This window comes from Glandiceps talaboti, chromosome 17 (genome assembly GCF_964340395.1).
Source record: "Glandiceps talaboti chromosome 17, keGlaTala1.1, whole genome shotgun sequence".
NCBI classification, from domain to species: Eukaryota; Metazoa; Hemichordata; class Enteropneusta; family Spengelidae; genus Glandiceps; species Glandiceps talaboti.
The window spans coordinates 7,886,712-7,901,741 of NC_135565.1; the positions used below are offsets into that span (position 1 = coordinate 7,886,712).

General features: G+C 34.9%; 2 protein-coding genes across 2 annotated transcripts in view; one reads left to right on the forward strand and one right to left on the reverse strand.

Annotated features, from left to right (window-relative positions):
* The first annotated feature begins 189 nt into the window (after window positions 1-189).
* LOC144448585 (mediator of RNA polymerase II transcription subunit 18-like) lies at window positions 190-4,468 on the forward strand. The gene is made up of 6 exons (XM_078138861.1): window positions 190-428; window positions 1,928-2,003; window positions 2,496-2,618; window positions 3,216-3,294; window positions 3,696-3,829; window positions 4,292-4,468. The coding sequence occupies exons 1-6, from the start codon at window positions 242-244 to the stop codon at window positions 4,347-4,349; spliced, it is 657 nt and encodes a 218-aa protein (XP_077994987.1). The 5' UTR covers window positions 190-241; the 3' UTR covers window positions 4,350-4,468.
* Window positions 4,469-7,932: 3,464 nt separating this feature from the next.
* The window catches only part of LOC144448701 (transmembrane protein 117-like), a 37,817-nt gene continuing 30,719 nt past the window's right edge, over window positions 7,933-15,030 (reverse strand). The window contains exons 5-7 of the mRNA XM_078138989.1: window positions 14,838-15,030; window positions 14,055-14,178; window positions 7,933-12,195 (exon numbers count right to left, since the gene is read on the reverse strand). The exon at window positions 14,838-15,030 is cut by the window's right edge and continues 65 nt beyond it. Coding sequence (XP_077995115.1) covers window positions 11,678-12,195; window positions 14,055-14,178; window positions 14,838-15,030 — 835 coding nt within the window. The 3' untranslated portion in view covers window positions 7,933-11,677. The remainder of the gene's footprint in view (window positions 12,196-14,054; window positions 14,179-14,837) is intronic.

Genomic DNA, 15,030 nt, shown 5'->3' on the forward strand with positions numbered 1-15,030 from the left:
ACTTTCTTAGATTATCTGCTGTTTCCAAAGGATGACTATATTGTGAGCGAATAAACATTGCATCAAATTTATCCCCTATTAATAAAAACAAGTATGAATAAAAGAAAATCACTATATTTGCTTTGATTTAGGAAGAAAGTAACTAGAAACTAAATAACAAACAAACGGCTTACCCGGAAGTAGCGTGAAAGGAGGGAGTTTCGGATTTTTTGCTTGTGAAATTGTATTTTTTGTCCACAAAATGGCTGTTCAGATGACTCCAATGTCACATACGTCATCGGGAGGTAGCAGTATGCAAGAGTATCTCCTACAAGGCAGCGTTTTGGACTCAGCGTTGGAAAGTCTACTGCACAGGTTACGAGGTCTTTGTGATAATTTAGAGACGGTACCAGAAACATTTCACGATCATGAGATGGTTTACATTCTACGTAAGTTAACAAATATTATTGGATTGAACTTTTGAAATAGAAGTTTCTGTAAAGATCTCAGAAATAGCCCTGATCCTTGATAAGATCACGGAGTGTTTTATATTTTCATAGGATCGATCGTGTCGATATGACCACTGCCAAGGAAGAATGTGATACGACTAATATATAAGGCTATATAATATGTACAAATGTATGTACATGTAGCATTGTGTAGGCTAGCATGGTATCCAGTCAAAACGTCCCCGGGTCAAAACGTCCCCGGTTTCCATAAGTCAAAACGTCCCCGGGTCAAAACGTCCCCAGGTCAAAACGTCCCCGTCTTTCCATTTTCCTCGACCCAAACTATTTGTGTGTGAGTGTGTGTGTGTGTGTTACATTATATCCTTATTTCTTACATCACAATACAGTAATGTGACTGCGTACCCACCCCAGGTGCCCAAAATACGTTTATGCGTTTATGCGTAATCATTGTCTTGGGCAACCATCACTTTATTTACGGGAAATCAGACAGATTTGAGGTCGTAAAAGTCCTCCAATTTTTATGAAAATGAGCATGTAAATCACGAACAGAAAATGGTTCGGAATATGGGCATCGATACTTGACCGTGTTTTAGGGAAGGAACGGAAACTGTTACACAGTCAAGTCTCTTGGTTAAATGTTGGTCATACCCGAGGACGTTTTGACCCGGGGACGTTTTGACCTGGGGACGTTTTGGTCATACCCGGGGACGTTATGACTGGTAACCGCTAGCATTAGTCTAGTCCAGCTTGCATACAAAATGCTAGTCCTGCTTGCAGACGGTGCACGGGTCTATATTACTGACACGCCCCTCAACACCATTGTCAGAATCAAATCCCGAATTACGCCATATGCAAGCAGGACTAACATTAGTTCTGCTTGCAGACTGTGCACGCGTTTCGCTCAACACGACTTAGTCCGTATGCAAGCAGGACTAGGCCAGCATCAAGTAATGTACATGTACCTCAATAGTACCTGTATGTTTATATAGTATTATGATTATCATAATTACATGGATTCCTTCCTTGTCTGTGTGAGTAAGCAAAACCAACAATTGGCTAAAAGCTCTACCTATCCTTAAATGTAACAGTGAAGCATTATTTAAAAAAAAAAAAAAAAAAATGATTTTGACAGTATTGTGTTTTTCAATGTTCTGTATGTAAACACATGTAATGATATACAGTATAAACAACATTTCTCTGCTCTGTGCGTAGTCGTTCACTTTACAGGTTTGATAAAAAGAAGAAGATGAAAACGTTACAAAAAAAGCTTTGCTGTGCAATTTCTCAGGTGACATGCACAGGGACGAGAAACAAAATGCTGTGTTATACATGGCCTTTCTTCAGTCTTTTCCTGAATTATTTAGTTGCAGACAATTTAATTCCATAAGCATTGTAAATTATGAAATTATAACCGCATTCAAGTGATCTGACTGAAGTTGTATGCATGTAAAATGATTAAGTTTTGTATTTGTTTTCAGGAGGAAATACTACTAGCCAATCAAGTCCTGTGTTACTTAGAGCAAGACATGCACTCGACCACCCAAACATGCCATGGTAAGCCAATCAAATCCACCATTGTGTAACAATTGTACATTGGTGTGATCCTGATAAGTTTAATGTCTAGGGAATCATGCAACAGTACAACATCATTATGAACAAGTAAAATTATTTTTGAAAACTTAATTACAGCTATCAGGGCTTGAAATTCTTCTTGAACATTGATTGGGAAGATGGAATATCACTAAGTACATGTAATTACATATTGTATCATGGGTACTTTGTGACTCACATGTGGATTTTTGGGAACATTTTGTATTATTCCAATATTCCATATGTTCTTCCAGTATCCATGTAACAATGATGCATTATTGCATCTGAACAAAGCATCAATGTCTTGCCATGGGACTACACCAATGTCAATTTGATCAGAGAATAAAACTGATTGTGACATACATGTACATATATGTATATCTATACCAGTGATTATACTTGCACTGTTTTTGTCACATTCTAGTGGTATACTCATCAATATTTGTTCTTTGACAGGCAGCTGAGGTATGTCGGACAAGCAGAATTAGGAGATAAAAATAGAAGTACTCTAGTCAGAAGCTGTATAGACTGTGCTACATCAGATAATCTGTCTAGCTTTTTGGTGGAAATGGGATTCAGGTTTGTATATATATTCTGTTCATACATAGAACACCATTCGAGGAAATAAACTTTATTTTCATAAACTTTGGGTTCTGGAGTCATTATATGATTTACCATCATAGAAACTTTACACCAAAAAACATCAAATTGAAACTCACTTCGCTTACCTTGTTCTATGACTTTCTGAGCAGTGATCCAGTGTTGCCTCATAGTAGTCAGCAGTCATGTATATGTATTAGATGAACAGTAAATTAGCAACTAGATAGCACAGACCAGAGGAAGCTATAGCTAGCAATGATTTTTTCAGCTGTAACATTCAGATTCATTAGTTAGCACTCTACTGGCACAGCACCGTGAAATTACTTTATCCAGGTGTTATGAGTTGACGTGTGATAACATACTGTGGAATTGCTTTACTTGGGTGTTACAGGTTGTAGTGTGACAAATATTGTGGAACTGCTCTACTTGGGTGTTCGGGTTGTAATGTGACAACATATTGTGGAATTGCTTTACTCGAATGTTATGGGTTGTAGTGTGACAACATATTGTGGAATTGCTTTACTTGGATGTTATTGGTAATGGTTGCATACTAATGTGTGCACTGTTTGGTTTCAGATTGGACCATGAGTATGTTGTTAAAGGGTATTTATTCAGGAAAGGAAGAATGAAAATTACAGCATCTAAATTATACAAAGTAAGTGAAAGTAAGATCATGACTTTGATGAGATAACAAAACCATAGACTGTACACGAAAAATAAAATTTAATGCAGAATACAGCTTGGAATTAAATTCTTTAAACTTTCCAGTTGCTTTGTTGAAGGAAACTCCATTCTATTCTCAGTGAAAATCAACCCAAATCAATCAAGGATTTTGACAGTATGTTACTGCTAACTATTGTACAATCACGCAATTACACATTCAAGTTTCAGCTGAAATCATGTTTTTGACGAGCGCCCCAGTGGTCAAAGTATAGATCCTTTTGTCTTTTCTTTAGATGTCTGTCATTCCACCTTCATCCTTGTGTTAAGGAGGTTGGCCACTGAGGGCGCCCTAACATAGCATACCTTACATATTACTTTTGGTCACTTCCACAGGTTTTGTCTCCTGGCAACACAGAAGATATAGAAGCAATCTCTTTATCCAACTTAGTAGAACTGAGTGTTGTAGCATCAACTGGTCAGGAGGCTGTAGGTGACGACATGAGAACGTTTGCTGAACATCTTAAACCGTATCCTTTCTATATAGTCTGATTAAAAATAATCTGATTTAGTGTAACACATCATTTGTTCTCTTGTGAGCACTCGTTACATACATCTGACATTGGTTTTCCTGAACCCAATCTCGTACTTACGAGTAGCCAACCGGAATCTGTCTTACAATATAACACTCAATGTTTGAAATTGAAAAAAAGAGAACCACCAAACAATAATGATAACAGCGTTGTCTGCACTCTGTGCTCATGCACTTTTCAAACAGAGCACTTTGAAGTACTGTACCCATATGTCTCTGTGCATTGCATGTTCTCATTCATTGAGTAAATTCACTCTGTACTATCGTGGATTATTTGTCAATTTTATGAAATCATCTCCATTTCCTGGAGTGGCATTCCTCTTTAACCCCATTTTTCTGCCGATGCGTAAATGTGGATTATTTTGTCAATTTATATGATTTATCCTTGACACTGTATCAGTATTGTACAAATGGAGAAAGTGGACCACAGAAGACTTCAATCATTCCCCATGACATAACCATGACAACTGAGTGACCTCACAGGTCAACATTCTGTCATCACTCAATACTGAAGTATTCTAAGAACAAGTCTAAGAACACATTAACTCTTTTCACCATTACTAGTGATGTCCACACACGTACAGACTCACAAACTTGGTGCGATACTTCTTAGTATTACTGGGTAAACAGAAAGAGAAACAGAATAGCTATAGACAGTTAGCTTCTATATTAAATATACCTGATATTTTAAGTTCAGATACTGCCAAATCATAAATATTTTATTTGTACTTATTAAGCATTTGTCAGTGATTGTTCAGTAATAAAGTATATAAAATATACCTACCTTCCACGGGTATTTATTTTCAGTGGGGCTCTCAAACAAAATCATGGACTGTACCAGGTATAAACAACCTATTCTAGTTTACCAGATCTCCCTTCTCTGTTATCCAGGTTCAGTTTCCCCCTTTGAAAAGGTATGGAAATCTATAAAAGATGTTACCAGACTTATCTTCTGTATTACTGGAATTCCAAAACTTCAGCAGAATAATACAATTTGACAAATTACTGTAAGATTTATGTATTGTGTCTAGGTCAATTGGTGCAAGCTGTAAGGAAGAATTTATGTACATTAAAGAGTGTGTGATAGTGTGTATGTATGTATGTATGTATGTATGTATGTATATATGTATGTATGTACCGGTATGTGTGTGTGTGTGTGTGTGGACATGTACATGTATGTATACTATATGAATATGTGTGTATGTATGTATGTATGTATGTATGTTTGTATATATGTATGTGTTAGTATGTATATATGTGTGTGTGTGTATGTATCGGTATGTATGCATGTATGCATGTATGTATGTATGTATGTATGCACTTGTGTGCATGGTGTGTGTGTGTATGTGTATATGTGTTCGGGGTGGGGTACGAATATCAAATCATTATACAGTAGTCTAAGGGTGATTGACTTGTTATCTGTACAAATGTACTTACTGGTTTGAACCCTGTCAATATCATTCTTTTCCTTAATTGGGGCAAGATTTGAAACCAAACTTGAACCTGAATTGATCTGTTTGGATAACGTGAACCTGATAGGACAAAGATTGACAATGTTCATTCTATTAGATTTGTGGTAGTAAGATCAATATACCCCCCTCAAAAAAACAAACAAACAAAAAAAAAACACCATCCATTCCCTGACCCTAACAAAGCAGTTGACAAATTTGCACCAATATGGTCTAAGATGGTGTCGGTGCTTATACATTTTACAGTTTGTCATGTATGTTTTCAGAAAGTGTGTGTGTGTGTGTGTGTGTGTGTGCCAAGCTTGACTACAGTAATGCATTATTATACGGACTTCCTGACACCCCCATAAACCTATTACAACATGCTCAAAATACGGCGGCAAGGATCATCTCTTGTACTAAGAAGTTTGAACACATTTCTCCAGTTCTCGTCAGCCTGCATTGGTTACCAGTTCGTTTCAGGATTGATTACAAAATTTTACTGTTGACATATAAAGCTCTTCATGTCTTAACTCCAGAGTACACTTGTGATCTTCTCCAGCCATGCACACCGTGTCGCACTCTACGTTCTACAAACATGAATCTGCTTACAACAACAAATTACAGACAAGTCACCTATGGTGGTCGTTCATTCTCATGTGTCTCCCCCAAACTATGGAACCTTTGCCACCTGACATTCACCAAACCTCCAGTCTGGATTGTTTCAAAACAAAACTGAAGACTTATTTGTTCACCAAAGCCTATGGAGTGCTTTAGCCATTCAGTGCTACTGAACAGAACATTGCTCTGGAAATCGACACCATATATCTTATTGATTGATTGATTGATTGAAAGTGCTGTTTGAAAACTGTGCATAACTATATCAAATGAGACACACTGATACGATATACATGTGGAAATATTCAAGGCTTTATTTTCCAAAACATTAATGTATTAATCTGTATTGTGTGCACAGCCTGGCTGGGAAAATATTAACCCTGGTAGTTGAGCCTTTGATTTTATAAGATTGACACAAACTAAAACTATTCTCACAACATATTGATACAAAAGTGATAAGCTATTCAATGGACATTGGTTTTATTATAGTCTCAGTAGGGAGGTGTCTCTGAAAACTAGTTTATTTAGAGTTCCATGAATTTGCAGTGCTGTTTTGGGACTTCCAATGTTTACACTCTTTTGATCACAGGGTAATTAGAATCACACAATAGAGAAACTGCTATCACCCACTTGTGTAATAGTTACCACATTGAAGAATATGCAATGTATCTAGTTTGCGTCTGTCTTAGTAAACCGATGGCTGGATTACCAAAGTCGTATCTCTATAAGTTTGGAGAGACTAACGTTTCCTGTACAGTATAAAATACTACTAAACTTCTCTGTGCGTACATATATTAAAAATAAAATGGAAAATCTTAGGATCGAAAGCACAATGTCAGACATACAAGCTCAATGAATGAACGAATTCATTCAGGACAAACCCCCTCCCCAAAATGCAGGAGTGTGACATTGACACGTTTATACATGATGTAAACCATGATCAAATTTGTAGCAGTCACACCATTATTATCAGATACAGTGTAACCACATTAAAATGCTACCATAAACCCAGTAATGATCACATTAGGAGTAAATTTTAATCAACTTATTAACATCTCAGCAGTAAATACAGAACATGTTCTCAATGAAGGCATAAAAGTTTTCTAAATTTGGCAAGAAGTGCGAATATCTGCAATCGCAATGATCACAGACCCCTAAATTAACGAAGTTTGTTTATTGAGCTTGTTTGAAATTGTGCGATTGTCCCTTAGACGCATTCCTATAATCATTGCAAGCGTAGATACTATTATACAATAGTTGGTTATTGACACTTTATGCGTGTAGCTTAGACTATGACTCTGAGGGTGCCATCTACAAAACCTTGTTTTCACTGCAAAGTTGACATTGCTACGAAAGCTACTGTAGGCACCACTCAATAAATTTCACATGAAACGCTTGTTTGCATATGAATGTTTTCAGTGAAAACTAAGTTCACATACTTTAAATACCCAATACTGCTAACTTACAGAACATGCATGTAAATCACTAGTATTTGCATATATTACAAAAAAAGTGCATGCAAATCACCATATTTGCATAATTTGCACTAGTATGCAAATACATGCCATCACACAATACTAAGTACATTTCATGCATAGACCCATAAGTTACACAAGTATGTGCAGAATCCTAAAATTTGCAGAACTTAAATTGTATTAAATTCAAAAACTCTTTTACAAAATTACCTTTCTACAATGTACTCACACGTATCAAATTCAAAAATTTGCACACACACATATTTAAAACATTTGAACATGGATTAACAACCAATGGCAATTCTATCTATTTACATGCTATGGTACAGTTTCTACACCTGCTAAAAAATATATACCTGAGAAACAAGCTGTCAAATTTTTACTTGTTAGCACTGAACAACTAAACTAGGCAGTGATTCATTGGCAATTTTGTGTGTGTTTGTTTGTGTGTGTGTGTGTGTGTGTGTGTGTGTGTGTGTGTGTGTGTGTGTGTGTGTGTCTGTCTGTCTGTCTGTGTCTGTGCATGTGTATGTTTTTGTTTGCATTTGTGTGTACATGCATGTGTGTGCATGTGTGTATATACAAACGTGTGTGTGTGTGTGTTTTGTGCTTGTATTTGTGTTTGTGTCTGTGAGTGGGTGGATGTACATGTGTGTGTGTTTGTATATTGTATATTGTATATTGTATGTATGTGTGTGTGTGTGTGTGTGTGTGTTAGTGCAAATGGTATGGATATTCTTAGGGTTGGCAATAAAATTATTCAAGATGAGATGATCTAATTATTACATTATGTACAAGTATCTATGTGCATACTTTGCATTACAGTGTTATCAGCACGTTTGTACACATCTACATAGTACTGTCAACCTAGATATTTTCTAGAAAATTTTGTTGTTTTACAGTTTTCAGCTAGTTCTCAAAGACTAATCTTTACTAATTACCAGACAAGTATGTTATGTTCATGTAAAAGAAGGCATTTTTAGTCACATTTTAATATGTTTTTGTTTTCCAGCGAAATAAGCAAAAATAAGTCTTCAGCTAAATTTTCCAGGTTCGCAGTATTAGCCTATATGTAAATTTATGTTAATATTAACTCCAGTGTTCAACTGAGTTCACATTTAAATAATGACTTCATTAGAATATAATTAAATAGTCTGACTCAGCGTTATCACTACCCACTTTGACCAATCAGTTAGACTGCATTTTTACAAATCACAGTAATGGCTTAATGTTGATAGTATTACAGTTTGTGAGAAGTAAAGTAACTTCACAGACTGCGATCATAGTGTAGACAGGCTATTACATCATAAGGTATGTAGTACTTGCACAACTGTATTAGCAATATATGTTTTTTGTGTCTCACAAAACACTCAGTACAGAAAATTCCTGAGCCAGTTTGTGCTCCAAGTTATCACAGCTAAGAATAACAACATAAACTTGTTATGATAATATTCATAACGCCTACAAATTTGTAAATAGATCATGTTGAGAAGTGAAGTAAAAAAATTGAAAATACAGCCTCATATGTCGTATAAATATCAAAAATATGATACCCTACTAACAAAATATTAAAGTTATCCATCAAAGACAGTTCTTCACATAAAGAAGCCTCGAAGTTGCAGCAAATATGAAATTGCACAAAAGTATTCAAGAAAATAACTGTACATAGAAATATACACAACACAGAGAATGGCAAGAAATAAGAAACACATACTTCATTTGTTTCTTTTAAAGTTTAACATTTCTTGATGTCACTGACTATAAAACTTCAAGGTTAAATAAGTTTGATTGCATTTCATTAGATTGAAAATTAATTTACATATATTCTAATTTAATAATTAGCATATGTTCATGAGAACAGTGACATCACAGCCTGGCAGTTTACAGCTATGTCAAATCTTAAATATTTACAGTAGGTATATGTAATTAATTAAAACAAATGTACTTTGAGGACATATTTCCCTGAAACTCATAGTTCTACAATTTCCTCCAAACTTTGCCATACCTTGTCCTTTTGAAATAATACAAGACATTTGGGGTCCACCATCTTGTTTTCAAGGAAATCGTCAATCTTGTATTTTCCTATAGAGTTAAGACAGTCGGCGGCCATATTGGATGGTGGCCATATTGGATGGTGGCCATACTGGATGGTGGCCATATTGGATTCTAAAATGGCTTAATTTTAATAACATTTTGACCTCTATTTCAAGAATTTGTATGGTGACCTCAGATCTATACATATTTGTGATTACTCACCTCCAATGCAGATATTTTTTATGGGTTTGAACTGAGAATAGGTTGGAGTTTTATTGAACAAAGTAACAGCAAAAGTTTATGTAGAGTTGATTTCCAAGGTGAATTCCCCGTTCAGATATCAATTTCTCTGTATATTAAGAATTTAATGAAAAATACACTCACAAACCAACACTACTTATCTGGTTGGTAAATACCCCTACTTGTTACAACATATTTTACATGAATTATATACAAATTAATAAAAAAAAGTCCAATCATAGTATAGATACCATACGTTTGATAAAACAACACCATTTGACATTGATCCACCGCCATCCTCCACCCCCAGTCAGTAGCTATAACACAAAAGTTGCAAAATATACTATTGTACAGTCCAATATTGAATATTCTGAAAGCTTACAATGATCAGTACCAATCTACAAAACATATAAATGCCTTTAGTTTGAAAATATAGTGATGCTATTAGTTTTACTTGAACTACAATATGTCACAATGAAATCCTGAAAGAAATATACCGTTATAATATTGTACACATTACTTGAAAGCATGGACATCATTACATCAAAACAGGTAACTCTATGTAGGGCACCCTGATGTTTATACATGTCTGAACTGTCACGGTTACTACGGTACTGTAGTACTACATCGTCACTGTTCTATATACCTATATATAGATCGTACATATTCTAAATTCTACTGCCTTTGTATGAAAATACTATACATTTGCTAGAATTATACCCACAGTGACAATACAATTATAGACAACTGTTAATCACATAGTTCTTTTAAGTCTACCACACGCAAAATACCAATTTTACTAAAAAGATGGAGATATTTTATGTATAAATTGATGAAACATGGATGCATGCTGCCATCTTGTTTACAAGTCATCGCAATTAGAAAGGATGAAATCAAAGATGGCCGCCACTGATGCGTAGGATCTTGGCTTGTATGATGTTTTTTCAAGCCCATGCAGTGTTAGCACTGAGCTAGCAAGCATTGTTTTGATATCATGCTGGTGTAGACATTAGACATTCCATGTTATTGGTGAGATGTTTGTGTCTGCCTAGTGTCAACATGGAGTTATTCTGATGCCAATCAAGGCAAGAAGCAATTGCTGAGCTGTGTGCTGTATGGATTTTAGCACTACTTAGTGTTTAAAAAAATAAAGTGTGATTTTTTTTATTGGCATAATATTGCAGACGCTTTCTTTCATAAGGTATTACAATGAAATTCATATGACCATGAAAGGAATAGTCACAACTGTGATTTTCAAGATAATATCAATTGATAAGACCCCTGTATATAAATAGTTACACTCTTTGGAAAGTTGAATTCAAACAATCAACACCAAGTGTGGTATCTGATAACAGGAAGTCTTAAAATACAAGGAGGCCAATATCTCTAAGACTGAGTGAAGTTAACATTACTAGAAACTCTATTTTTATAGACAATTTTGCGATACAATGGACTGAACCTTAGAATGAGATTGAACACAAGACATCTATTTTACGACCTCCTCTTATCTGATACCACACTTGGTGTTGATAGTTTGAATTGGACTTTCCAAAGAGTGTAATTGTTTATATACAGGGGTCTTATCAAGTGAGTTTAGCTTGAAAATCACAGTTGTGTCTTTTCCTTTCCTGCTGGCCATGTGCATTTCATCGTATATAGAAGCTTCGATGATATATTTTTTCAAGTAAAATAAGACAAGCCTCTATTTATCCTACAATTTAATGAAAAAAATGTGGCACAGAAATGAAAATAATTTCTTTCCTTCACATTTCACATCAAAAACACTAACTGTTAGAAATCAATCTGGTGATCCATGAAGTCTGCACATTGATGTGTGTACCTGAAATATGAAAGAGTTGACTCTGCAGTATGACATTAATCAGTTCTCATGAATGATTCCATTTAATAGAAGCTGAATGCAATATTATAGAAAGTCGTAGAAAAGAAATGAAACATTTTGAATGGAAAATCTCATGGCATAAACACTGCAGCATTATCTTGAAATGACCCTTGACCCAGGTCAGCACTACTTATTGTCTTCACTTTGGTCAATTTGACGTTTTCTGTTTTATCCTTGTTCTTTTTCTTTCGTCTTTTGAAGAGTCGTCCAGCGTGAGGATCGTTTGGATCCGGTTGGAAGCGGCCGTACCACCAGACGAATATACCAAACACGACAAAACAAGCAAGTGATGGAATAAACGCCATTGCTTTGATTGCCAGGGCAAAGTCGTAATACCTCGAGTTCATGCCGAAATCGTCCGCTACAAATGTTCTATTGGTCAGTGGATTTATGTTGTTTGACCTCCATGCATGAGTCATGATTGTTGCATTGTGTGTTTCCAAGGTAACGGTGTCAGTTATGGTCATTACACGTCCGTCATTATCAATGTACTGTCCATAGTCGTAAGGGAAATAAAAGATTTGATTCTTCCACATGTTAAGATCTAGTATCATGACCAGAAATATAATACCGTAATTAAACCATTTTCCTGGAAATTAGAAAAAAAAAAAAAAAAAATTATCAAAACACGATAGTACCTGGCAATTTTGATAATTTTACCTACTCTTTGACCCCTTTCCAGAGGAGTAATAGAGACAATTAAAAAGTCTGTAAAAATATACACATTAGAAAAAACAACAGGAATGATACAGGAAGTTCAAACAAATACACAAAAACAAGCACATAAGAGAAAAAATAATTATAACAAGTAAAAATTACACCGTAACATACGTAAGTCAGGTACAAACAAAGCGACTACTCAAATTTTGACAATGTACAGACAGGGACTTAGAACAAAGCGACTACTCAAATTTTGACAATGTACAGACAGGGACTTAGAACAAAGCGACTACTCAAATTTTGACAATGTACAGACAGGGACTTAGAACAAAGCGACTACTCAAATTTTGACAATGTACAGACAGGGACTTAGAACAAAGCGACTACTCAAATTTTGACAATGTACAGACAGGGACTTAGAACAAAGCGACAACTCAAATTTTGACAATGTACAGACATGGACTTGGAACAAAGCGACTACTCAAATTTTGACAATGTACAGACAGGGACTTAGAACAAAGCGACTACTCAAATTTTGACAATGTACAGACATGGACTTAGAACAAAGCGACTACTCAAATTTTGACAATGTACAGACATGGACTTAGAACAAAGCGACTACTCAAATTTTGACAATGTACAGACATGGACTTGGAACAAAACGACTACTCAAATTTTGACAATGTACAGACAGGGACTTGGAATAGGAATACATGTATTTTAGTCAAAGTTGAAATGTCATTAACTTAGAGACAGAACCTCTGGGATCAAAGTTCTTACAATCTCATCAAAGCTTGCTTCTGGTCTTTCAATAAAGTTGTTTTTATAAATTAAAAAACCCCAAATGAATACCCAATCCTCATCCACATGGCCACTTTAAGGTATAAATTTGAGGCGTATTTTCTAGCCTCTAAAGTTCACGACTTAAATTCAAAAACATACGTAAGAACATGATATAAGCACAGGTAATACAATCATAAGAAAAGAGACACACAAAAGATCAGACACCTACAAATCCATCCATTTTTAAAGTGACACAATGTAAGTTTATAAAATTTTCATTTATGTCAAAAAACTAAAACTATTCTTACTATAATGTTTATATTGATGCAAGCCTTTTATGACATTACACTTTATGTTCTGGTATTGTTAAAATGGTTGGTTGTATCTCGGACCACTATTAAGGTCTGAGGTTGTATAGTAGGAGTTCCTGTACATTTTTATATGTATAATAGGTTACATAATTGGATAGTTTATAAGTTATATCTTAAAGTGGTCATATGGATGAGGATTGGTATTTATTTTTTATTTTTTATTTATAAAACAATGTTACCATGGCATCCTACTTGAAAAATCAACATGAAACAACATAGACCAAGTCTGTGTTTGTAACTCAATATATTGCAAAAGGCTAAAATATGTGTAAAAAGTTTGTTATTGTGTGTACAATTAACAAACATTTTATACATTTATTAATCTTTTACAAGGCAAGTTGAGTTACAAACACAGACCTGGTCTATGTTGTTTAATGTTGATTTTTCAAGTAGGAAGCCATAATAAAATTGTTTTATAAATTAAAAATCGAAAATAAATACCAATCCTCATCCATATGACCACAATAATAATACCAGGTTTGAGTTTAGTTAATTGCAAGTGAATGTTAAGTATACACCAATAAGTAGAATACTGTGAGTACCTTTCAATATGTAGAGAGAATTACATTCCAAAAATATATAAACCCAGCTTGTACCCCCTTTAATTTGATAAATTTCTACATTTTTTCTATACCTGTAATATGAATTTGCCAACTGTCTCGTCTTAAGCAGGCTGGAAGTTTAAACTTGAATTCTGAAGTGTTCACACCAGGTAACTTGATATCAAAAGCACTTTCAAAATGTGGGAAATCCCAGTCCTGTAGAAATGAAAAATGATTAGTTTTCATTAGTACCTCAGGCAGTCTAGGAAGTTAACTTTTTTTGATCAATTTGCTCCTGAATTTTAAATTTTTGGAGAAAAATGCTCTGAAAATATAAAACTTAGGAGCAAAGTAAACCAATATCCACACACACTTTTGTTAATTTACAAGAACTGTTTTTTGAATGAAAAATATCCTTTTGACAATGATCCACTTTCAGTAGTGTTTTCAAATTGTTGTGTTTTCACGTGAATTTTTGTCATATAAATGGAAAATGCAAACGTTACAAAATAGTTGAATTTTTTCATTTGAAAATGCATCATGAAAATGGGGCCTTAGACTCAGAGTTGATAGTCAATTTCAAAATACCATGCAGCTTTTCTGTTTGATACAACCATGCAGAAACTAACAAGAAACTGCATCATTAACCATTGCCACACTTCAATAGCTAGATCGCATTCTGTATAGTGGCATGTGTAGTTCATTTCACTTAGACAAAATGTAGCAAGAAACTGTACTCATTCAATCTTGCTATCTTAAAGTGTAGCATGTCCAGTTTCTTAATTAGTTTCTGTGTGGTTGTATCAAACAGAAAAGCTGAACTGACTCTAATCAACTATGTGTCTGATTTATGAATCTAACTTCATTTCTCCTACCTGCATTACTATCAACAAATCCATGACTAAGATGAATGAAGCAAGGAAGGCCCTGGACACTTCATTGGTTGGCAAGAAATCACGATTAACGTTATCCCAGTTTATCCAATCAGTGGTGATAATCATAACAACAAGTAACGTCATAAGAATCCATACAACCCAAAACAGAATGATACGATTGTAACCACGGCCC